Source organism: Drosophila sulfurigaster, chromosome 3, assembly GCF_023558435.1.
Source record: "Drosophila sulfurigaster albostrigata strain 15112-1811.04 chromosome 3, ASM2355843v2, whole genome shotgun sequence".
Taxonomy (NCBI): Eukaryota; Metazoa; Arthropoda; class Insecta; order Diptera; family Drosophilidae; genus Drosophila; species Drosophila sulfurigaster.
The window spans coordinates 52,967,591-52,992,454 of record NC_084883.1 but is presented as its reverse complement, the minus strand read 5'-3'; the positions used below and the strand labels follow the sequence as shown (position 1 = coordinate 52,992,454).

The window sequence follows — 24,864 nt, the reverse complement described above, 5'->3', positions numbered from 1 at the left end:
CATTAACCACAACAACAACAAACAGTTGAAGAAGGAGCAACAGGAGCAAACGCTGTCGTCATATTCAAGCGAGCTCCGCAGGATGTGGGAGTTGAACTCATCTATAAATAGACAAGCTGGACAACTCGCTCGCAGAGTGTGGGCGCAGCGTGAAAAGCGGAAAAGCATAGTGGGAAGAGGTTGGAAAAAAATGCACGTGAACAGTGTGCGAAGGGGCGACAACTTTTCGCCCTCACTGTGCGCGGTTTGCGAGCTGACTTTTCCCGTCAAACGCAAACGAAATCAATAACAAAAAAAACAGCGAAGAATCGAAGGAAAATAGAAACGAAATTACCAACAAATCAAATTGTGGCAACAATAAATTTTATAAATCAGCCACAAGGCAGCCGCAACATCAGCAGCAGCAGCAGCACTGCATTAAATGTGGCATGCAACAAGTAGTACAATGTTTTATGGTTTCATCAGCTTCACATTAAAAGTTGACGCCACAGATGAATGGAATTTTGCATTGTTCTCGCAAGTAGCATTTAAACACTTCTTAAACACATCATGTATCGACCTCGAAATTAACAATAATCCATAAAATAATAAAGCACAGCTCGAGGCAACAAAACTAACACTTCATTTGCAGCAATTTGAGTTCAATTTGAGGAGAGCTTAGCACAAGTGATTTACACAGGTTTTGACAGCCTTTGCCTTTTGTGTTTGGGCCAAGAAATTAATCATGTGCATTATTGTTGTAAATTTAATTGAAGCACATAATTGGAGCGAAATTTATTTTCTATATACGTTATTATTATTGAATAAATTGAGACATATTCAATAATAGACAATTTCTATATTTATTTGTCACAGATGCTGAATTAATTGAAGCAATAATACAATAAATATATTTTAAATTAGCTAGAGACATTTTCTACATTTATATGTTATTATTGTAGAATAATTTGAGACATATTTAATAATTGGCGTTTCTATATTTATTTGCAATTATCGTAAAATTTATTGAAGTATGGTTAATGCAGTAAATATATTTTCAGCACAAGACATTTTCTATATTTACACGTTATTATTTTAGGATAAATTGAATTTAGTGAAGCATGTTTATTACAGTAATTATATTTTAAAACAGCACTAGACATTCTCTATATTTAATTTTTGTTATTATTGTAAGTTTCATTGACACTTATTTAATATTTGGAATACATTGAAAATCAACAGGAGACATTTTCTATATTTACTCGTTATTATTGTAGATTAAATTGAAACATGTTTAATAATAATCAATTCTATATTTATTTGTAATTATTGTGAAATTTATTGAGGTATGGTTAATGCAGAAAATATATTTTAAATCAGCACAAGAAATTTTCTATATTTACACGTTATTATTGAAGAAGAAATTGAGAATTATTTAATAATAGGCATTTCTATATTTATTTGTCATTGATGCAGAATTAATTGCGGTAAATATATTTTAAAGCAGCGCTAAAAATTTTTTATATTATTGTAAATTTAATACATATACGAAATATATTGTAAATCAGCACGAGACAATTTCTATATTCACACGTTATATTTTATGAAAAAATTGAGACATATTCAATAATAGACAATTTCTATATTTATTTTAAATTATTGTGGAATTTATTGTGAAATGTTTATTATATTAAAAATATTTGAAATCAACTCAAGATATTTTCTATATATTTTTGTACGTTATTATAGTAAATTTAATTGATACGTATTGAATATAACATATGAAAGAAATTGTAAATTTTCTAATTATATTTGATTTTTTTTTAAAAGGAATTAGGGCATATTTAACTCACGAAATATAATTTAAGCCCCCACAAGATATTTTCTTTATTTGTTTGTTATTACTGTAGAAATTTACTATTTATTTATTTACTATTATGTGTCATATTTAATGCACGAAATTATTTTAAACCTGCGCAACTCATTTTCTTTTTGTATTTGTTATTCTTGTAAAATAAACTTTGGAAATAACTAAATACATTTGAAATCAACACGACACTTTTTCTATCGACAATTAATTGTCGCTTTTAAAATAAACTTGGAAAGTTGAATGAAATACATTCACAAATCAGCATGGCGCATTTTCTATTTTCTGTTACAATGCATAAAATAATCCATAAATAAAATGCAGACATGCAGCTAAACAAAAATGACAGCAACTTTGTTGAAAAACAAATGGAAAAGTATTTCAAATAAATCTGAGAATTCAATTTGAAGGCAGTAAATGCAAGAAGTTTAGCCGTGTGATGTGCTCGACTAGCAGATACCCTCTAAGATTACCTTAACAGTTTAATGATATAATGCGAAATAATAGCAATAGCAAAACCAATATTTAATGGAGAGTACTGGACGAAAATCTACGGATCTTCATTGCTTTGGCTGTCAGTCTGGTATATTTTGTACTATTTGGTATATTTGGAATGCAGTTCTATATCAAAATATAGTTATTGGTATATTTTAGTATTTTTAAGTATATTAATATGGTATATAAGAATACTACCTCATTGTTTTGATTATATTCGAATATACATGTACCAAGTATAACTTTTGGTATATTTTAGTACTAATTTGGTATATTTTAGTATTTTTAAGTAGTTTAATATGGTACATTTTAAGAATAATACCTCATTGTTTTGGTTATATTTGAATATCCATGTACCAAGTATAACCCTTGGTATATTTTAGTACTAATTTGGTAGATTTTAAGAATAGTACTCCACTGTTTTCCTTTTATTAAAATATCAATATACCAAATATTACCTTTGGTATATTTTAGTATTCATTTGGTATACTTTAAGAATAGTACCGCTCTGTTTTGCTTTTATTCAAAAATCAATATACTAAATATAACCTTTGGTATATTTTAGTTCTAACTTGGTATATTTTAAGAATAGTATCACACTGTTTTCCTTTTATTCAAATATCAATATACCAAGTATAACTTTTGGTATATTTTAGTATTCATTTGGTATATTTTAAGAATAGTACCCCACTGATTTGCTTGTATTCAAATATCAATATACCAAGTATGACCTTTGTTATATTTTTGTACTTTTGGTATATTTTAGTAATAATTTTATTAAGTTGATCACACTCTAACTGTAACTTTCTTACTTGTTTCAATAGTTACAGGGTATTTTAGAAAGAAAAATTGTTCACTTGGCAGGGCCCAATCTGATTGACTCTGCCTTCCTCTCAGCTCATGCTGAAGGACACTTGAGTCGGCTGAGCTGGGGCCAAATGTGCATTCGAGATGCGCTCAGCAAGTGCTCTAAAACCCAGTCCAAAGGACTCACACAACTCGCATGTAAGCATAGAGAGTTGTCCTATCCGTCTGTCTGTCTGTCCGTCTGTCTGTCTGTCTGGTTGAGTTGAGTTGAGTACAAAGCATCTGCGTATATATCTACTATGCATTACAAAATGAATTACAAAATTTGAAATGCGTGTATTCAGAATGCTTCTTGTGTGCGCATGCAAATGTGCGAAATGTGTGTGTGTGAGTGTGTGTGAGAGCAGCTAGAAATGGTTGTTGGCCAAGACTTGGATGTGGGTGACTACGTGAAAGCATTGAAGCATTTTATAATATGCGCAAAGGTACCACACACACACACACCAGCACACTCACACACACTCACACATATGTACGAGGCGCGTCCTGTTGCTGAGCAATGTAAACGTTGTACACATATTGAATCCATAAATAAATCCTTAAGCAAAAATTGTAAATGTCGGATTAAGTGTATCACAAGCACACACACACACACACGCAGCACAGCGTGAGCATGTGTGTGTTGGGGGGGACGTGTGTGCGACACTAAAAACTAAATGGCAAAAATACTTTAAGCTGCTGGCTGTTGCTGCCACAAAATGTTGTCAAAACGTGGCTAGATCGAAACAAAGTTAATTCCTGTCAGCACTTACTACAACAAAAGCTCACACCAAAGTGCTACCGATAATAATTACTTGCAACATTGTAATCCTCTTAACAGGCAGATTTACAAGCAAGTTAAGTGCCACTCCAATCTCCTCTTTACCCTCCCACCTTGGTGTAAATAACATGAAGCGGCATTTTATTGTGTTGTGTGCCCCACTAATCTATTTACTCACGATTTCTCCACACACAAACACACCGAACACAATCCAATATTTTGTAGTACTCCAGTGGTAACAGACTGTAACGGCACTCGCGACGCGTTATCTAGAATCGACTGGGTATATATATATATAGGCTGTAACGATAACGATAACGATAACGATTATCCTTGCGCCAGACACGTGCACACGCTGTCAAGTCCCCAAGAAGACTGACTCTGGACACGAAACGGACGCAGTGGGATTCGGATTCGGTAACTGTTGCTCGATTTTGGAGCCTGTGCTCTACTGTTTTCTTATTATTTCGTTTTTTTTTTGTTTAGCTAACGCTATAAACACACACGCACACCAAAATGCGGAGTTCGGCACACGAAGTTACACACACACACTGAGAAACTGTTGCGTCGCAGGGGTACAAAAAATTACCCCTAAAAGGGGCGACAAATTTCCCTCGCAGGTGCTAAACTCCGCTTGCCATGGACAACCCCCAACCAAAAAACGCAACAGTTTGTTGGCATCAGGGTCAAAGCAGTTAGCCACCACCAAGAAGAACTTCATCATCATCGTCATCAGCAGTAACAACATCATTAACTGCTTTTTGCGTATCAATAGTTCAAAATATTTTCACAAGAAAACCAAACAGCAACAACGACAACGACGCGCGCATGAAACAACTTTGTCAATGTCACTGGTAGGCAGTTGTGGGCGGGGTCAGGGGGAGGCAGCGGTGTGTGTTTATGGCATGGGGTGGATACACAGCAACTAGTGGTCGCTCAGTGGCTCACATTACAGCAACAAGAACAACAACATCGACGGCAGCTACAAATTTGTTTACGCCTAATTGGGCTACGCTTACAAGCCGCAACCGCCCGAAAAAGTATGCAACATAAATTTCAATGCTGCCATATAGGGCAAATACCCAGCACCAAAGCAAGCCAAAGCGAGCATGCCTAATCGATTGAATTGGTAAACAAATTAAGCACAAATATAATTATAAGGCAACAAATAAATATAAATATTATTATTAGCTTTTTATTAAGTGCTGCCCAAAAATTTCTAGGGAACATTTTTTTGGACAATTCAAAATGGGATTATTTACCTATTAAGAATAGTATCAAATGCTACCTAAAAATAGTATTATGGTTAGCTTGGGATTTTGTTGGACGAATCATTATTATTAATTTTGTATTCATTCTGTCGACTTAAATAATATCAAGAACAATATAAGCGTTTAATGTAATATTGTTCCTTATCACTGTTTCACAATTTCATCTTTCGACCTCTCTTACGTTAAGAACGTTGCAGCTTAATCTAAATTGTTTGCAGTACGTATTTGTTTTATATATACATAATGCAATTCAGAGCTGAGCTCTTCATCGATTCGAACGAAATATTTAGTTTCAGATTCATCTTTGTTTTAATCCGATCGAAGCATTCCAAATGGGTAGAACAAAAATAAACTTAGTTTTATTAATAATCCTCAAACTATGCTTGGTGGGCACAACAACAGGAGAAGAGGTGAATATTGACATACTATATGTGTATACAGTTAAGAAAGTGCTTAATGTTTGTTATTTGCTTCCTATCAGACTTGCGAGAACGACCGAGAAATGGACAAACTGTGCGGCGGTCATACCTATAAAAGTGTGAAGCCTTTGCTAGACTACTTTAAACAAGTTCGTAATGAGTTAGACCAAAGTGAAATTAAGGAAAAGTATATAAGTGAAATAAATGCTGATCTTATGATCAAGTATTATGAAATTGTAGCAATTCATGAAAAGCTCATGAAGGAGACATTTCAATTAGATGAGTGTAAAAACAAAATAATAACTAAGGAAGATAATAATTTGCAATTGTGTCAAAGTAAAGTTGATAAATTAGAATCTGAGATTAATTCACAACAAACAACTATAAACAAATTAACATTTAATGCAAATTTTCTTGCGAGTTATGATGAGTGTAAAAAAGAATTATCAGATAAATCCAACAATTTGGAAGTATGTGAGATTCAATTAAAAAAACTGAATTCTAGTGTTATTGAAAAAGATGAGAAAATTTCTGAATACTCTGCAACAATTCAAAACATCACAGAACATCAGAAAACAATTAGTTTGAAATTAGTAGAGAGGCAAACCGTGTTATTTAAAAAAGATAAAGACATTGAAATATGCCATGCAGAAATTGTTAAATTAAATACGACATCGTATAATAATAATATTCCTTCAAGTTGTCTCCCTTTCGGAGATCATCCTGGAGTGCATGAAATTAAAGTTTCTGGTGTTGGTTCCTTCGATGTTCTATGCGATAGTCAGTTAGCTGGGCCTGGTTGGATAGTAATACAACAACGAATTGGTGGAAAAGAGAATTTTCACAGGGATTGGGCCACATATCGCAAAGGTTTCGGTTCATTGGATAGTGACTTTTTCCTAGGATTAGAAAAGATGTATCGACTAACGAGCTTGCAGCAATACGAACTCTACATACATTTGGTTGCCGAAAATGGCAGCACCTTCTACGCTCGATATGATGACTTCAAAATATCTGATGAGGACCATGGATACGCACTAAGCTTGGGTAACTTCAAGGGAAATATTGAGGATGCGATGAGAGAGAGCGAAGACATGAAATTCACAACATTCGATCGGGATAATTCTTATTATAAGTGTGCAGTTTGGTTTTATAGTGGCTGGTGGTACAACAAATGTTCTCTTTGGTAAATATTTCAAATTGTTATTTTTTATGTATTAGTATACATGTTTAATAATTTTTTCTTATGCAGTAACTTAAATGGATTTTACGGCGAGTCTCTAAATTGGTGGACTGAAACTGAAACAATAAAACTCAAAGAAGCTAAGATGCTTATTCGTTCCAAAGAAGACAAAAATAGGTGAACAACTGAAAATTCGAAATCAGAATCCTTTTTTATACGATTTAAATCGTACTAAATGTATTTGATAAACAGATTTACATAAGAATGTAGCAATGAAAAAGATGAGATTATATTGATATTGTTGTTCTGTATGACATTTAAAAACAAATTCATTTTTAGTTAAGTAAGCTTTACATCTTCAGATACTCTCAATAATTCAAAAATTCATCTTACACTTGTTGATATATATATATATCATTTGATGTACACCATTTTATGAATTTTTTTTCTACTTCTTTTGAGTTTTAGCCTTTGAAATATTTATTTATAAATACTATGAAATTATTTGTATATTTGTATATATACTTAATGCACAATAGCTCAAAGTTTAAATTTGTTTGTTTTCACCCTACTATAATTAGCTAAATTGACCACAACAAAAAGCGTTGTATTGTAATTACTAAATGCAAATAAACTAGAGTTGTATGTGTAACAAAAATTCCTGGCAATTATTAATAAATTTGAATACCTAATTTGCATGTCAAACTAAACAAATGCAATAGCAAAAAAAAAAACAGTGGTAGGTCATTATTAATTTTTTGTAAAAAATAGTTGATTATTCTCTCACTAATAATTAATACGTATTTAAAACGATCTAAGTAAATGAGAAATATGGAAAAGCAAATATTTCTAGCAAAAATTTCCAACTTTTAAAATAAGTTGTATAAAGCAACAAATTAGGGATAAGTATTTAAAAATCTGCATAAAATACTTCCTAATCCTACCAATTATTAATATTTTATTATTTGCCCCAAAATAGCCCAAAAAATTTAACTGCCTATGATCCATTTTCCTGTCAACACAGTCAACAACAAAAGGAACATAATCCACTTGAATCTTTCCCTGTATTTCAAGTCTATTCAAAACTAACAAGTCAACTGCTTAAATCACCTAAAATCCTTTGCTCACTTGAACCCTTTATATGCTCAAAAGCAACTAGAAAATCAATTTAAACTTTTGCCATACTCGAACGTATAAAAGGACACACAGACTGTTAGACAGTGTTAATTAATGCCTCAAAATGGCAGTGCAATAAATGCTGGTAAATGGAAATGGAAATGTTGATGCGTTGAAAATGTGCTGTCAAAATTTCATAGCATACTTTTGGGCCGATTGTAAATTCGAATACTCAGGTCAGGTCAGAAGTGTCGAGTGTCGAGTTGGAGCTCTGCTCTGCTCTGCTCTGAGAGTTGAGTGCACAGAGGCTATTTACCAGTTGAACTTGCATCGTTTTGCTGCAAAATGAACGACAGCACTCAAAAATGTGGCAATGTCTGAGTAAGTTTTTGTGTGTGTGTGTGTGTCTGTGTGTTTTCTTTTGTGGGGCATAAATCAGAGAGTGGCCCAGACAATGGCCTGTCATTGGCATGTTGTCTGCCCACACACATGACACACACACACACATACGCACGCATTAAAGCGAAAGCGAAAGCAGAAAAAGGGCGAACATAAGTATGACACAAAGGTGCGATGTTTTTTAGCATTTGTGCGCCTCGATGGGGCCATAAAAAAAGTTGTGTGTGCTCTGGTCTCGTTTCGTTTCGTTTCGTTTCGTTTCGTTTCGTTTCAGTGGGCAATTTATAAGGCCATCGGCAGCAATATCAGTGGCAAAAAGCAACTTTCAACTTTCACTTGAATGTGGCTTCAATTAGTAAAAGTGCTAGGCAAACACACCACAGAGAGAGACACAGAGAGAGAGAGAAACCGACAAAAGCACGTTGCACTCATTGTGGCAACTAATTGAAGCACGTTGCAAATCAAATGCAAAAGGTAAAGCCAAAGTGAGAATGAAAATGAAAATGAAAATGAAAACGATTCAAAAGGCATCAACAGATTGTCCTAATGCCAATGGCCAAAGCCATTTAATTAAATCTCTCACACACTCTCTCTTCTCTCTTGGTGCTAATGATGTGCACTTGAGCACAGAGCTTCCTCCTTTCCCCCCGGGTGGTACAATTAACAGCACATGCAATTGATTGCAATGTCAAGTGCAGCACACAACTCGTGTCTCCGTCTCCGTCTCCATTGATTGATCTGGTTGCAAGTTTAGCACTTCAATGCCACATTCAGAGACTAATCAAATTCATTCATTGCGAATTTACACTTTGGAAATCGCTGTCGATTATTTATAGCTGCCAGCCCCGGATGTAATGCCAGCCGGAAGTCAGCTGAAAGATGGCGACGATGAAGACGATGAAGGCGACGCCATTTTCTATTGCCAGCTGCCACTGCTGTGATTGCTTTGCTGCCTGTGTTAACAAGCGAAGACATGACCTCCGGGCTTCCTTTGTGTGTGTGTGCTCACGTGTGAGTGTGTGTGCGTGTGTGTGTGTGGAAAAGGTTTCTCTCTTTGCTGTGTATTAAAGCAAATTATGCCTTTTTATTATTGCAGGCTTCGCAACAACGAAAATATCCCAAAGTAGCTGCACAACGTTTCCTCTTTTTTTTTGCTGTGTGTGTCGTAGTTGTTGTTTGCTTTACTTTGCTTTTTACTCCCAAAAAAAAAAGTCCTGCTGACAGGACCTCCTCTATATGTATGTGTGTGTGTGCGTGTGTGTATGCTATTCGGCTTCCACCTGCACATAGGCAAACTCATTACGAAAAATGAGCGTCCTGCGGCGTTCAAACAAAGCAACAGTCCCCCTTGCCACATGCTTTACCTGCCTCCCCTCTCTCTCCCTCTCTCTTCCACTCTCTTTACCTTCTCTCTGTGTGTAATCATGTTTATGTGTATATGTCTACATTGCTTGTTTATGCCGAAAATCACATATACACCCAAAAAAAGAGAGAGAGAGAGACACAGCACGAACGGAAGGAAGGAAGGAAGCAACATAAAGTCTCTGAGTGAGCAAGAGACAGAGAGACAGAGAGAGAGAGAGAGAGAGGCAGAGCGAGTCAAGTGGAGTAACACCAGCAACACCATCGCAACACCCACAATATCGATTTTGTTTGATGTTTAGGCCAGCGCATAACGGCACAGGACACCAGCCAACCATCCATCCATCCATCCAGCCAAGGATCGCCACCCCCAAGGCGCAACAGTCGCTCTCATCATCATCGTAATCATCATCCTCCACATTAACATCATCATCAGTCTGCTGAATACTTCCGTTAGCATTTACTTTGCCGCCTTACATTACGCCGTCGCGTATTTTAAATATTTAAAGTGTGTAAATGCCAAATATACATACTATAAATGCATTTACAGGGTGTCCCTTGAAATATTACAAAACAAGTAACAAGTCGAGTGAGCTCGACTTTGAGATACCCGCTACCCATTTTTAACAAAAGCTAAATATTGCAGTAATATTCTCAAAATATACCGAAAATATGCTACAAAATACTAAAAATATACCATGTGGTATATTTGGTATGTCGATATAGTACCACATTTAAAATAAACCATAGACGACACAATATACCAGATTGTCGGCCAAAGCAACTAAGACCCCTAGTAAGTTTTTTTATCTTTAATAACTTAGGATGTTAGCGTGACAAAATTTTGAAACAAACTTGATGTACTTGCAAACATGACAAATGCTGTCGAAAAAAAATTATAGCTCTATCTCTTATAGTCTCTGAGATCTGGGTGTTTATACTGACGGACAGACAGACAGACGGACAAGCACAAAGTTATAATACCCTTCTACCCTATGGGTAGCGGGTATAAAAATAATAAGTACCCAAGCTTAAGATACCAAACTATTAAACAAAGTATTAATCGATTCATGCTTCAAAACTTTCCACAAGTTAAATATCTAGAACCAGACACCATTTATAGGTGAGCCTAAAAGATGGCTTGAGGTTCTGTTCCCATCTAATTTAACCAAGAATAAGTTGATTGGTACTTTTCTTAACCCAGTCTACAAACTTCGGTATAAAAGTGTAATTTATCTATTTTCAGAATTTTCTTTACGCATTAGCAACATTAAAGCGTTCTTAAAAACTTTCCTTTAGTCTAATTTAGTTGTTCCACGAAATACACACATTTTTCACACATTTCGTGGGCTAAATTGAATAGAAAACTGTCAGCAATATTACCCGTAGTGCAAACCCTTTTCAGTTTGTGATTTCCCCTCGCTCATTTAACCTATGTCAAAGCTTTGGAGTGGGAAGAACTTCCTCCGTTGCTTTAAGCTTACTTTAATCTAGTTGTCTAACAGAAACACCCTGTATTAAAGACCTGCAAACATGAAAAGTTTCGCTTTGGTGGTGGCGGCGGCTTTTTTGCTACACTTTTATTTTTACGAGCTGCTTGGCTACATTTTTATGCGAAAACAATTATACTTGAGCTGCCAAATGTTTGGCCAAAAGTTCATCTTACTGTTGTTGTTGTTGTTGTTGTTGTTGTTATTACTGTTGCTGGCTTTTAGTGAGCTCTCTTTTTTGTGGCTTGCTGCGCTTATTGTTATGTGGAGACTTCTGCTGCCGTTGTTATTTCACCTCAAGCAGATTGTCGCCCTGTTAAATCCCACACACACACGCACATAAACGCATACACACGCACACACAGCTTGTTGAGCAATTGTTGCTGTAGTTTTGCGCTTTGCTCAGTTAATTAGCTCAGGCGGATTTCTCGCCTTGCCCGTGGGAGTTCATTAAGAAGCAACGCAAAATTCTTCAAATTGCTTTTAAAAATACTCAAACTCACACACACGCATTTTATACACACACACCCACACATTGTGCTGGCTTTTGTGCTTTCGCATTTTCATTTCAAACGGCAATTGCATTGTGCGATTCCCAATCCGCTTATAGCCGCTGCACGCTGCATGTGGCATGATGTGGCATGGTGCATGCAGCAGCAGCAGCATCACATCATCTCCGAGCGACAAAAAACAAACAATGCAACAGGCAACAGCAGCCGCAGCGTTGAAGTGGTTACCAGGGCTGCACTTCGTAAGTGCTGTGTGTATGATAAAAGCTTGTACCATTTGTTGTTGTTGCGCTTTTTGTGCTGCGGTTATTGTTGTTGTTGCTGCTGTCACTGCATATGAAAAATATACCCACTCAATGCCAAACACTCCACGCCATGATACAATTATACAAGGTAGTCTCGTCGTGTGCCTTTTCGTTCGGCTTCGAGCCGTTATCGCTCAGTGCGCTCGTGCTTGTTGAAGGGAAAGGTTGTATGCGGACGATCTTTTCTCTAAATATTAACCCTTGCGCAAGGCAAAAATGTCAGATTGCAATTATATTATATATATATTTGAACTTTATGATAGAATTAAAAACCTGAACAAAATAATTAGTAATCAAAAACAAAAATAACGATTACTATCAATTTCTAAACTGTAAAAAAATTAAATTATAAAAACAATTCAACTCTTTTTAATACAGTGGAACAATTAAACCATATGCGCCATTTAAGGGTTAATCACAAAGCTCTACTGTCGATTCTTTCGCACTCACTGGGCGCAGTCGTTTCACTCGCACTTATGTATGGTATAGATAACGGATAGCTTTTGCCGACGAGACTACCTTGTGTTATTGTATCATGCTCCACGCCGCTAACCCTTGAGCTTGAGCACTTTCATTAGCTTAGCCGCTCACGGTCGCCAGCAGTTTTCTCTCTCTCTCTCTCTCTTTCGCTCTCCCAACTCTCCCACATAAAACTCCCTGAAATCCCAGCGTGTCGCAAGGTCAGCGCAACAGCTTCAGCTTCAGTTTTTGTTACCTTCAGCCTGACCGCAAAGACAGCATAATTTCCAAAGGGGCAAAGCTTAGCGTCAAGCCCGCACCAAAAATGTACTAAATAAAGTACCAATGTAAAAAGTACCACTGGGGAAAGCCGCACCGCAACGAAAGCTGCACTCAACAAAAGCTTTTGGAGGAGTTACAAGTGCAAGCAACTGTGTGCGTGTGTTTGTGCGTGTGTGTTTATGTACGTATGTGTGTGACAGCTTTGTCCTTGGCATAGCCACTGACGCAGCGCGCGTCTGCCTTAGATAAATTAACACAAATATTTTGCTAATTAATTATTTATTGCACATGAGAGTTACAAAGAACTTTTTGACGCTTGTGTGCTACTTTGAAGTGGATTTGCGACACTGACGTTGAGATTTGTCTCTGCAATTGAGGTTAAAGTTGACAATGAATGTGCAAATGGTATTTAAAATAAATTATTTATTTATAGCAAGAGCAATAATAACTGAATTAGGCAACGATATTACTAAGTAATCTCAGACTGAGTTCGCTAAGCGGGTGCTAAAGCTAATGCGCAAGCTGAGTCCAATTAGAATCCAACGTGAAAGCTTGATACAGTTAGAATCCACAAAACACTTGCTATTGTGGAATGTATGACGTGAATCAATTTGAGTTGCTGTTATCAAGAATAGAATCCACTTAGTGAGTGGCTGATAAAAACCTCTCATTCCTCCCTTTCCCTGCCAAAATTAAACAAACGTTTTAATTTTATGTATATAATATAGATATAGCGTGTGTTTTGTCTCCTCTTTATATTCATCTTCATTCTGTTGGTTTATACATGTACAATTAATCATTTAATATAATTATAATTTTGTTGCATTTTTTACATAATTTGTATTCGCATTTAAAATATATAATTGAATAAATTGTGTTTTGCTATAGATCATTATTTTGTAGAACGGTGTAAATTTAACTAAAACGGGGGCAATGGGGCAACGACTGTCATCGTCGTCTCTAGTCAGAAATTGTCTTTTGCTTAAACAGTAATTGTAATTGTAATTGTTAGTGATAAGTGTTAATTGTCACACACGACTACTATATATAGATCTTTCTCTTTCTAACACTACGAGTATTTGTTTGCTTGTTAAGCTGTTCTTAAGGGGGGCTGTAATACTTTCGACTCAGCTGCACTTATCTATCCATCATAACATCATCATATCATTATTATTACTACTACACAAGCTGTGTGGGCTTTCAACTTACGCTCTAATTCAGTCATGTCCTAAATGTGTGTGTGTGTGTGTGGGTGGCAATGTACATGTATTAGTGCACTTTCAATTCATTCAAAAGCTCGACTATACTTTACACTACGCTTGTGCTTTGAGCTTACCAAGCGCCTGTGTCCGTGTGTGCTATGTGTGTGTGTGTGTGTGTAACGGAACAATAACCAGGGACATGACTGAAGCTAAATATACAAAACGATTTTCAATGAGTGGCTGAAGTCCAAAACTAACTTCGAGAACAATTTTTCGCATGCCATTCTTAACAGGAAAATCAAGAAGAGAGAGAAAAAAAAACTCGACTCTTATGCTTAGAAGTTAACATACAAGTACTTAATAAGGCGTTACATGCTGGGCGGGGCGGCTTCAGACGTCAAACATACTTTTATAAATAATTGCAGTGTTATTTATAAGTAATATTATCGTAATATCGTTAATTTATACACGAGACATTTAAATGAATAAATTGAAATAAATAAACGAAGGGCAGAAGAAGAGCAGAGAACTTGGTAACTACTTTTAAACATAAAACTGAACAAATTGCCACAGCAAACTGTATGTGGTATGTGTTTTGTTGTGTGTTGTGTTTGTGCCACATGTGGCAAGCTGTTGTTGTTGTTACTACTCCGCCTCCAACGATAGTCGAAGAGCTGTTGTTGCGTCGGGTCATTGACGTGGCTGCATCGGCGGCGCGTGTTCCCGATAAGTCTTCAGTTTCGTCTCCATCGCCTGCAAAACAACGAGACAACTTAATTAGCAACTATTTAAGAACAACTAAAAATATACAATACTGTTAACAAAACAAAACAAACATGGATTTACAAATTATAAATTGTTTATTAACGAAAGCAATTTGTTTGAAATGCAAGCGTCAAGTTTAAAACAAAAGCCAAAAGCAAATTACAAATATCGTTAAACATATTTGTGTGTGTGTGGGTGGAAATGTGTGTGTGTGGGTGTCACAGGGTGTGTGCGGGTGTTACAGGGTGTGTGTGTCACAGGGTGTCACAGCGCCGGCGGCTCAGGCTGAGGCTCGGAAATGTCGTGAATGCTGCGCATGCGTTCCGCAAAGCGCTTGAAAATATTTGTGCTAGTCAAGCTGATGCGACGCGACTGTGCCGCAGCATTATTGCAGTCTGGTGTCCAGCTGCCTTCGCCGCTTAGCATTGTTGCCTCTGTGTTGCAAGTAGAGCTAGTGTTGCAAGTGGAGCTAGTGACACTGCCACCAAAGGCGCGACGAAACAAACTTGACTCGCTGCTGCCCGGCAACAACGCGGGACGCTCGCAAATGCAACGAAACTTTTGACACTCAGGACATAACAAGGCCTTGTCCCACTAAAACAATACGAACAAAACAATTTTGTACAACAAACAACAAAACCAAAATTAAACCAAAAAAAAAAGAAAGCTACAGTCGATCATGATTACGACTGTTTGATATATCCGCAATCCATTTAAAGGAAAAGGAGTTTAACGTATAGTATTAATATTTTATATAGTATTTAGTACAATATGTTAATTCTAGTATTATTTTATAGATTATTTAGCATTAAGTATAATTAGCATATTATACGAAATACCAAATAAAATAATAATACTAAATACCAAATAAAATAAAAATACTATACATTACACTGAATACTAAATAAAATAATAATACTATACGCTAGACTCCTTTTACTAAAGTTAAGAACTATACTGAAACATTTTACTTTACAAGATAACATATACTAAATACTATATATTAAATAGATACTAAACAGAAATGAAAAATAAAGTACACATTACTATCTAACGTTTAGAAAAATATCATCAAGGCAGTTCAATATAAAATTTGAGTTTCTGATCTACCTAACAATATAGATGACCAACTATTAAAAACATTTTTTTATAAAATGTAATTTTTGGCTTTTAAGAGCTTGATGTGGCAACTATAAAAGTCACCAAAATTCTAGTGTCTAACATTGAAAATTTAATTTTTAATCGATTTCCATTTAAAGTAAATTGCTTCAATATAATTGGGCACCTAACAGTAACAGTAGTCTACATTTGTATATATATAATACATTTTAAAAAAATAAATAAAATAAAAATATACTAATATACTGAATGGAACGGAAAAATAAGGTAGAAATGACCATCAATACCAAAAGTTTAAAATAGTATTATCAAGAAAATTCAGTTTGTATTTCGAAGGTCATGGATTGTTAAGTATTATTCTTCGCTTTGCTTTTGCTATCAAATTACCGAACGTAACTAGAACCAAAATCACTATTCAGCATAATAACTGATTTATCGGCCTAACATTATTTCCAACTGCAAGTAATCAATATTGCTGAAGTACTCTTAAAAAGATTGTCTTATCAAATTTCATTTTTTTTCATTTTCATGATAATTATAAAGACCACCTAAATTCTAGTCTCTAACTTTAACACTTTAATTTGATAACTTAAAAAGTTGTACGCCAAATATCAGAGACAAACTATAAATGCTTAGAACTAAGACAAAGATTAGGACCAAATTTGGTGGGTCTAGCTATCAGAATATCTGATACGAAGCTATTTACACAAACAGACAACTACGCAAATTTTCTAATCTCAGGATTGCGAATATATCAAATACAACACACCAAGTAACATAGAGTAGAAGGTAAGAACATGCTGGGGACTGCTTTTAGCTGCTGGAGCTGAAGCTGAAGCTGGAGGGGGACTTACGTTCAGTTTTCTTAACATGTCGGCCACAATGTTGAGCGCCGTGGTGCGGGAGCTGGCATTCATGGCATTGCCATTGATAAGGTTCTCGGGATCTGCAAAAGGAAGCAACACAACACAGTCTGGTTAGTTAGTTACTCAGAGACTAGCTCACAGTTAGTGAATGGATGATGGTTAATTACATTTAACAAATTAACAACAAGTACAAAACACACAAATTACGAACACACACAAATATTGCTGCCTACGAAGAATGGTTGCAAACTTTTGAGAATTTCGCTTACATTTAATAATTTTGTCTTAACAAATATACAAATAAAAAAAAGATGAGACAATGAATAAAAAAAAGGTACAACTTAAAATCTACAACGATGTGAATTTTGCAATGATTTGTGTGAGCACGAAGTGTGTTGTGTTCTCGTTATCGCTTAGATTAAAAATTAATACTAATAGCAATCGGTGGGAATGTGTTTCTTGGAATGACGACATGCTTTCGTTAGTTTAAGGACACGCATTAGCTTACTTTTAAGCGAATGCTGCTGCTGATTATATTCGTTTCGATTTGCTAAACTGCCGTTCAGCGCACTGACGCTGATGCTTGTCGCCTTCGTTGTGGCATTTGTGACATTGTTGTCATGTTGCAGCATTATATCACCATTGGCCACAATCCCATTGGGCAGCGATGTCGAGGAGTTCATTGAGCTATTGCCAGCCGATGCTGTTGTTGTGTTTGTACCATTCGCTGGCGTATAGCGTGACTTGACATTGAGTTCCTGCTTTAGATCTGCAATAAATTCAAAATATAATTTATATACACCTGATATATAGTATACCTCTCATAACTTACCGCGGGTCTCGTCCATTAATCGCTGCAGCTTCTCCTGCAGCATTTCCTTTTCGTCCACTTCCATCTCAAGGAGCGCATTCTTTTCATAGGCTTTGTCCAACATCTTTTCAAAGTCTACTATGCTCTCGTTGAGTATGCGATGTGCACGCTCCAGATCATCGTTCTTCTGCTCCAATTGTCGCAGATAATCTTTCATGGAGTCGCGCTCTTTCTTCACCGTCTCTAGCTGTTTATCCAGATTGGACATTTCGATGCCTTGTGTATCCAACTTGAGCTAATAAAGAGGACAAATTAGTTGACTATACTTTTTTTGCAATATAAGTCTTTGTTCAACCTTGAGTGAATCATTTTCTTGTTCTAACATATTAAGCTTGGCTCTGAGATCTTTGATTAGACTCTGTTTTTGCTCCAGAGTTGCGTCCATTTCGGCTTCCATTTCCCTAGACTGTTCAACATATTCATCGTATTCCTGTTTCACATCTGTCCATCTGGAAAGAATCGTCAGAGATAACAGATGTTAGATGAACTTCTTTGCTTTATTTGACCAACTTACTCTTTGTGATACTGTTTGGAACGCTCTTTCCAATATCTGCACTCATCCTCGACGCTGTTGAACATTGGTGGGGCCTCCATATTTTTTTTTTAATATATGTGTTCTTTATTTGTCGGTGGTCAAACTGGGTTTGATAAATAAAATGTTCGTTCGTTCGTTGCTAATTCAATTTTGTGTAACTTTCCTACTCTATACTAAAAATTGAAATTCGTTTGATTGGCCTGTTTGCTAATGTATTTTCCGATTTTCCCAAACACAGTTGTTTAGTGCAGTTTGAAAAAACGTCGAGTGATCTGAAAATGGTGAATGGTGAAAATGTGAAAAATCAATTAGGAACAGGTGTTCTTGCTTCTTGTTTTTGTTTTCGTTGTCGTCACCGATTTTTATGATTGTTGTTGTTGCCGCCCTACATCACCACAGCGTGCGGTGCCAACTAAGTAAACATTTCAGCTGCGCGTCGCTGACTCTGCGTTTCCCTTACCTAAGCTAACAACAACAACAACTACTACGCGAACAACAACATCAGCGTCATGCAAAGATACGACGAAGTTTCCAATACAACAACGCGCAGCGCAAGCACAGCAAAATGAAATCATCGCACATTTTCACACGCCTCTTTTAAGCATCTTGCAATATGTAATTTTTATTGCAACATTTGCATTTAACACTGTCATCCATTACTTACACTTTACAAATTCTTTGACTAAATTTACTTTGGTTTATTTACATTAAAAACCGCATAAAAATAGTTGTGCTTGTAAAAATTTACCACTACTCCAAAATACACAAGCCAACCTGTAGCCCTGGTGTAGTGTTGTAAAGTATTGCAACGTCGCCAGCCCTGTATGCAATTCGCTGATAATATATTCGTTGCAATTCAATTTAAAGCCAGAATTCTTAATTTATTTATATTTTCTTAAACTAATCTTATTTCTACTTATTAAGCCTACATTGTTTTATATGGCATTAATTTACGTGGCGTTTTGCGTCTACTTATTTTTCGTTTGACACTTAAATCTGATTTTTGTAATGATCGCGCTGGGAATGAGACTTGTTGTTTTAGGATCTCGCCATCGTTGCTGCTTTCATTGGAGATATACAAATCCGTGTCCACATCGTCATCGGAGCTGTCGTCAATAATTTGTGTAGCGTTCAATGTTACTTCACGCATTGAACTTGAACTTGTTCCCATAATTAGATCGTTGTTTTCCTCGCCACCAACAATTCGAATTGACAGCGCAGCATATGCGAAGCTTTGTGTAAATTTTCGAAATCGTGTTTTGCGACATAGACTCAGATTTATCTGTTGTGTCTCAGCATCACTGTCGCTGGTATTTTGATTATCCGAGTTGCTTACAATGGATATATTATTTTGAGACATTTCACTTTTGTCCCGCAAAACATGTTAAACAATAACACACACAAATCAGCTGTTGCGCTCAGCTACAACTCTGTTACAGGGCTACATAAACAGCTGCAGACTATTGCAATGCAGTTGGACCAACAGAGTGTGACCAGCAGCTGTGCAAGGCAAACACGACCATAGTGTGACCAATTGACTCAAATGTGCGTCGACGGCAGCAGCAGTGCAATTTCAACAAAATAAGGTAAAATATAGCACAAAAAACACATACAAACATTAAACAATTAGCAAAGTTGTTTGCAAAAACTGCATCCGTGAGTAAAATGGAATTTGTGTGGTGACCCGTTAAAGGTGCTGAAGCTGCAGCGGCCATAAAATTGATTATTGCGGCGCATGCCGAAAAGGGAGGATTCAACAAGGCAGCACAATAAAAGAAAAGTGTAAAACGAATAAGAAAAAACATCATTGTAGGAAAAAACACATCAAACAAAGAAAGAAATTGCTGCTGCTGTTTAGGGGCTCTCTACTATAAATATGCACAATAAGCAAGCTAGTAATAAACGGTGTGCTTTTTGCTTTTCGTTTATTTGCAGTTGAAGCATTTGCGTTGCGGTGCAGAAAGAGAGACAACAACAACAAAGCTAATTGCAATTTGGCTGCATTACTAACGGGAGTTGCTTTGGTGTGCAAAGAGAAGAACAAGCAGCAGCAACAAAAACAACAACAACAACAATATGGCCGATCCCGAGAGGCAAAGCTTGATACCTGCGGATCAGCCCCGCGCACCGACCTCCTACTCATCCTATCAAGACGATGGCGCCGAAAATCCCGTAAGCAGTGCAGTGGCCAACAACGAAGATGGTATGTGTTGATCCAACTCCCCCACTCGTTAAATAATAATCGTTAAGTGCGTTCAACTCTACGCTCTGCACTCTGCCCCTGCCCCTATTCCCGCCCCAATAGTGCGTCACCCCCGCCCGGACTTTGGGATCTTATGCGGGTCCAAAACCATTCATTGTCTCCGCTACCGCTGCATTGGAAACCCAACAAGTGTGCGGCTCGCTCTAGTTTGTTGTGATTTCCAACTAGCCTAAGTAGTCTTGCATTTCATGCCTAGATTTTCACACTTCCCCCGCATTAAACTGACTCATAATACACTTCGTTTGTGCAGAGTACGGGAGGGTAGGTGGTATGGTAGGGGGAGTGGGTTGGGTTTTGGACTGTAGCGCGACATTCGCAGAAAGTTCGTAACTTGATGCCGAATCGCAATCATACTCGCCGAGCCAATCAGTTTTCATATGGCAACAACTGCAGCTATGTATGTGATAAAGTTGTTTATCTAGTTGGAACTCCAATTGGATCAACGCGTAACGATTAAATTCCGATTTGCCAATTTTATGCATATTACATTTTTGTATGACAATCGTTTACGTTTTTTGCTCTGCATCTTTATCATTATCAGCGTCCAAGTTTATTTCATTTTTTTCTGTAATTTCAAACAAACTTATCTAGTATTGCGATTAAAAAAAGAACGCAATTTTGAGAATTGTGTAAAGTTTTTGTAAGTTCGTTGAACTTCAACAAATCTAGCAAATGTAAAATTCATTAATAGAGTATATTTTCGATTAAAAATAAATCAAACTCAGTTATGTTAAATTTTTATAATATTCCTTGCAAAATTGGTAAATCTGATTTCTCTTAGTAATCAATTTTTTGCGCAAAGTATTTTTTAATTTCCCAAATTTTCCATAATTTTTGTCATACTAAAGTAACTGTTTTTCAAGAGCATGCTCGCTTTCAACAAGTACAAATTAGCAAAGTAATTCAACAATGAAAGGTAGTAAATATATATGTTTTCTATTTTCTATCAATTTTTTTATTTTTCTATACACTTTCCACAGTCTTGCGCTTAGAAATGTTTCTAAATTTTTGCATATCTGAATTTAGCAATTCCCTTTATAATATTATTATAATGCAATCAATATTTCAAGTGCTGTGATTAAAAGTACTTATGATTAATGGCAGATCTCCAAGTACTTCGAAAACTTTCGCAATCTCCTAGAAAGCATTGCGATTAGAAATATATTTTTAAAACATTAAAGAGTATGCACACTTCGACAGTTACGCAGAGTTTTGTGATTCCCTTATTGTTTTGTTTATGCTTCCATATCACCGCAGAGTTGCGCAGTCAACAGCAACAGCAGCGTCGTGTTTAATCAGCAGCAGCGATGCGATGGTTGGCAGCAGTCGAAAGGCGTCACATGAGTCATCCGAATACTTTCCATTATCGTCAGGCTGACAACAGCCGTGGCCTTCCCTACCACACACACACACACATACACCGCTTTAGGGTCTTTGTTTTTGCTTTTGTCCAGAACCTGATCACTGCAGCCAACGAGCATCCAAGTTATTTATAGTGAATTGGTCTTGGTTCTCAGTCAATGCGCACAAAGCGTTAACTTGTTTGCAGACCACAAAGTGTGGCCGACAAATGCCGGTTTGTTGCGTTTATTTAGTTTTTGACCCACTTGCCACTTATCTGCATCGTTGTTGAATGTCGCGTTGCCTGTTCCCCCGCCCACACACGGTATCATCTGCAGCGATGTGCTGCAGCAACAATTGCATCTTAGTGCCACAGCAGTTGCAACTGCAGCCAGATGTATTTATTCTACACCAAAGGTTGCATCGAAACGTCAAAGAAAAGTTCCCAAATTCAAAGATATTCATTCTTCATTTGCAGGCAGCAATGCACAGGTGCCGTTCATTGGACCCGATGAGGTGCCACCGCCTTATCAGAGCAGCAGCACCAGCGGAGTGCCCATGGTTACCTGTCGGGTGTGTCAGAACATGATTGACATCACCAGCAAGCGTGAGCAGCATGTGGTCAAGTGCACCCACTGCAACGAGGCAACTGTAAGTCTTATGAATGAACAACACTCAAAAATGATTTGTTATTTAAAATCTCTTCTTTATGGCAGCCCATTCGGAATGCGCCTCCTGGCAAGAAGTATGTGCGTTGTCCTTGCAATTGTCTCTTAATCTGCAAGAGCTCGTCGCAGCGCATCGCTTGTCCCCGACCCAATTGCAAGCGCATCATCAATCTGGCTCCCAGTCCAGTGACACCGCCAGTGCCCACCATGCCGGGCATGTGTCGCGTCACCTGTGGCCACTGTTCCGACACGTTTTTGGTATGAGATAAAGATGAGGATACTTGCCAAATGTATGAGATACTAAACATTACTTTACTTTACTTAGTTTAACACCTATCACAATGCCCTGGCTCGCTGTCCACACTGCAGGAGAGTGTCCTCGGTGGGCGCACGTTTCGCCAACAGTCGCGGCATTCTGTTTGCTATTGTCGCATTTCTCTTCCTTCTTGGCAGCATTGGCCTGACCGTTGGCACCATCTCATACGCATCGGTGAGTATTTGAATATAGCATATGGATAATTCTCTGGCAGATGTCGCGTGCGTCGATCCTTACAGTGAAAAAAAACATAAACTGAAACAATTTTAAAAATAAGAAAAGGTTTTTCTTATAGCTCTAGATTAGTACTTTAATTAGAGCTAAGAATGTTTTGTTTTCTGTTTTTATAATTGCAAAAATTAACAAATTCGTACGCAAAACCCAAAAATGAACAAATTTATACATTTTATCGTAAAACAGAACAAGTTCCTAAAATCAATCTTAGCTCTAAATATAGTGGTAATCCATAGCTTTAAGAATAACCCTCACTTATTTTTAAAATTGTTTTAGTTTATATTTTTTTCACTGTAGCAGTCAAAGAATTACCCATATACAACTATTACAATCAATTACTGATTCTACCTTCCTCTTTATAGGATCATGGCGGCATGTATATTCTCTATATTGCACTCTTCATCATTGCGGCTAGCATGTTGGCGCGTTCCGTTTATTATTTCCGGCTTAAAGTGAGCGCCATCGATGGGCCCATGTAAGATTCGCGGTGTGTCGATTAATATGCAAAGGCATTGTTTTATTTTTATAAATATATATATATATATGCATATATATATTATTCATATATATCATTCCTTTTGATATTAAACGAAAACCGTAAATCATAAAGCAAAAGCAAATCGAAAAAAAAACCATGAAAAAATAGCAAAGAGAACACACAAAAAAAAAGAAACACATTTTTGAAAGCCATTCACCATTCTCATTCTACATCATCTGCAGAGTCCTCAGCTCCTTTTCTCAACAAATATTAATGCAAACAATTTAAAAATGTAGTTTAAAATCACAGTAAACTTTAGCTAAATCGTCCCATCCCTAAAGCAACATTTTTGAAAAGCATAATTAAGACTTTAAGCCAAGCGCATTAAAACGTAATTACAAGCAAAAAAAAGAATTAACTCTTTAAGAAGCAAATGCAGAATAACAGAAAATTGAGTATAAAATAGCAAATGCTTACAACAAAAAAAGGGAATACATTAAAAAGTAAAAAAAAGTGCTAAAATGGAAACTAAAAACTGTAGTCAGTGATTAGACCAATTAATTGACCGACAGACACAACAGACAACAGACAGGCGGATAACATCTTCTATATAGCATATATAATATATATAAAGCAAATTTTTTATAAATAAATAAGCGCTATTTTTTCATACACTTCTCGTTTTTTATACGTTTGTGTTCTTAAATGATATGTAAAAAATGAAATAATCTGTTTTCTGTTTGTGCTTGTCCCTCATTGTTTTTCGGTATTTATTCTGTAGAAAAGGAATGCGCATCGATTTGATCGTTTAAACATATATTTTTTCGCCTTTTTAAACAATATTTGTACTAAGAATTTAATATTTTGCACGTTTCTCTCAATTAACAAGAAAACAACAAAAACCAGATCAAAAGTGGAACAAATGTTTGTTCGTTCGTTCGTAATTGGGACGCGTTAGTTATAATCGAAAAGCGAATTCTAATAGTGCTAATGAAGGTACACATACTTGCATATATATACACACATATACATAAATACGATTAACTAAATATTGAACAAAATAAACAACTAAAAGAAGTAACGCTCATGCAATTTAGACAGCAAACAACAAAAATTAACAACAACAAAACAAGCGGTCAAAAACATCGTATAAATTATATAAACAAAAAAGGAAAGGTTTACTTTTGAAATATATATATATATATACAACAAACATTTATATTTAGTTATATATTTAGCATACATACACATACACTGTAAATAAAATGAAATAAAAAAAAAACAAAATGCATTTTTCTTTCAATAGTTAAGATCTAACTGGATTTAGTCTTGAAAGGGAAATTAGAGGGAGATTTGACCTACAATAATTTCCCAATTGGAAAGGGTAATTTTATGTACAGCGCTTCTGCCAAAGTTTGCATTATGGAAATGCAATTCTAAGAG

The 24,864-nt window shown here is 36.2% G+C and overlaps 3 protein-coding genes across 8 annotated transcripts; 2 read left to right on the top strand and 1 right to left on the bottom strand.

Annotated features, from left to right (window-relative positions):
* The first annotated feature begins 5,535 nt into the window (after nucleotides 1-5,535).
* LOC133844903 (fibrinogen-like protein 1) lies at nucleotides 5,536-7,256 on the top strand. The gene is made up of 3 exons (XM_062279189.1): nucleotides 5,536-5,649; nucleotides 5,721-6,844; nucleotides 6,911-7,256. Exons 1-3 carry the CDS (start codon nucleotides 5,572-5,574, stop codon nucleotides 7,020-7,022), a joined length of 1,314 nt encoding a protein of 437 aa, XP_062135173.1. The 5' UTR covers nucleotides 5,536-5,571; the 3' UTR covers nucleotides 7,023-7,256.
* Nucleotides 7,257-14,566: 7,310 nt separating this feature from the next.
* LOC133844538 (nuclear distribution protein nudE homolog) lies at nucleotides 14,567-19,020 on the bottom strand. 4 transcript variants are annotated; one of them, XM_062278591.1, is made up of 7 exons: nucleotides 18,786-19,007; nucleotides 18,101-18,393; nucleotides 17,882-18,035; nucleotides 17,548-17,821; nucleotides 17,224-17,484; nucleotides 16,704-16,795; nucleotides 14,567-14,718 (listed from the first exon to the last, which is right to left on the bottom strand). In XM_062278591.1, the coding sequence occupies exons 2-7, from the start codon at nucleotides 18,178-18,180 to the stop codon at nucleotides 14,656-14,658; spliced, it is 924 nt and encodes a 307-aa protein (XP_062134575.1). In that variant the 5' UTR covers nucleotides 18,181-18,393; nucleotides 18,786-19,007; the 3' UTR covers nucleotides 14,567-14,655. The 4 variants fall into 4 exon arrangements, with proteins under 4 accessions (XP_062134575.1, XP_062134574.1, XP_062134573.1 ...); XM_062278590.1 differs by lacking the exon at nucleotides 14,567-14,718 and adding an exon at nucleotides 14,930-15,324 and having other exon boundaries at nucleotides 18,870-19,020; XM_062278589.1 differs by lacking the exon at nucleotides 14,567-14,718 and adding an exon at nucleotides 14,930-15,324 and having other exon boundaries at nucleotides 18,786-19,016.
* A 537-nt stretch (nucleotides 19,021-19,557) lies between these two features.
* On the top strand, nucleotides 19,558-23,704 carry LOC133844539 (type 1 phosphatidylinositol 4,5-bisphosphate 4-phosphatase). Of its 3 annotated transcripts, none has more exons than XM_062278593.1 (6): nucleotides 19,558-19,707; nucleotides 20,057-20,324; nucleotides 22,204-22,376; nucleotides 22,442-22,651; nucleotides 22,719-22,883; nucleotides 23,306-23,704. In XM_062278593.1, exons 2-6 carry the CDS (start codon nucleotides 20,198-20,200, stop codon nucleotides 23,420-23,422), a joined length of 792 nt encoding a protein of 263 aa, XP_062134577.1. In that variant the 5' UTR covers nucleotides 19,558-19,707; nucleotides 20,057-20,197; the 3' UTR covers nucleotides 23,423-23,704. The 3 variants fall into 3 exon arrangements, with proteins under 3 accessions (XP_062134577.1, XP_062134578.1, XP_062134579.1); XM_062278594.1 differs by having other exon boundaries at nucleotides 19,666-19,777; XM_062278595.1 differs by lacking the exons at nucleotides 19,558-19,707; nucleotides 20,057-20,324 and adding an exon at nucleotides 22,019-22,142.
* Nucleotides 23,705-24,864: the final 1,160 nt, after the last annotated feature.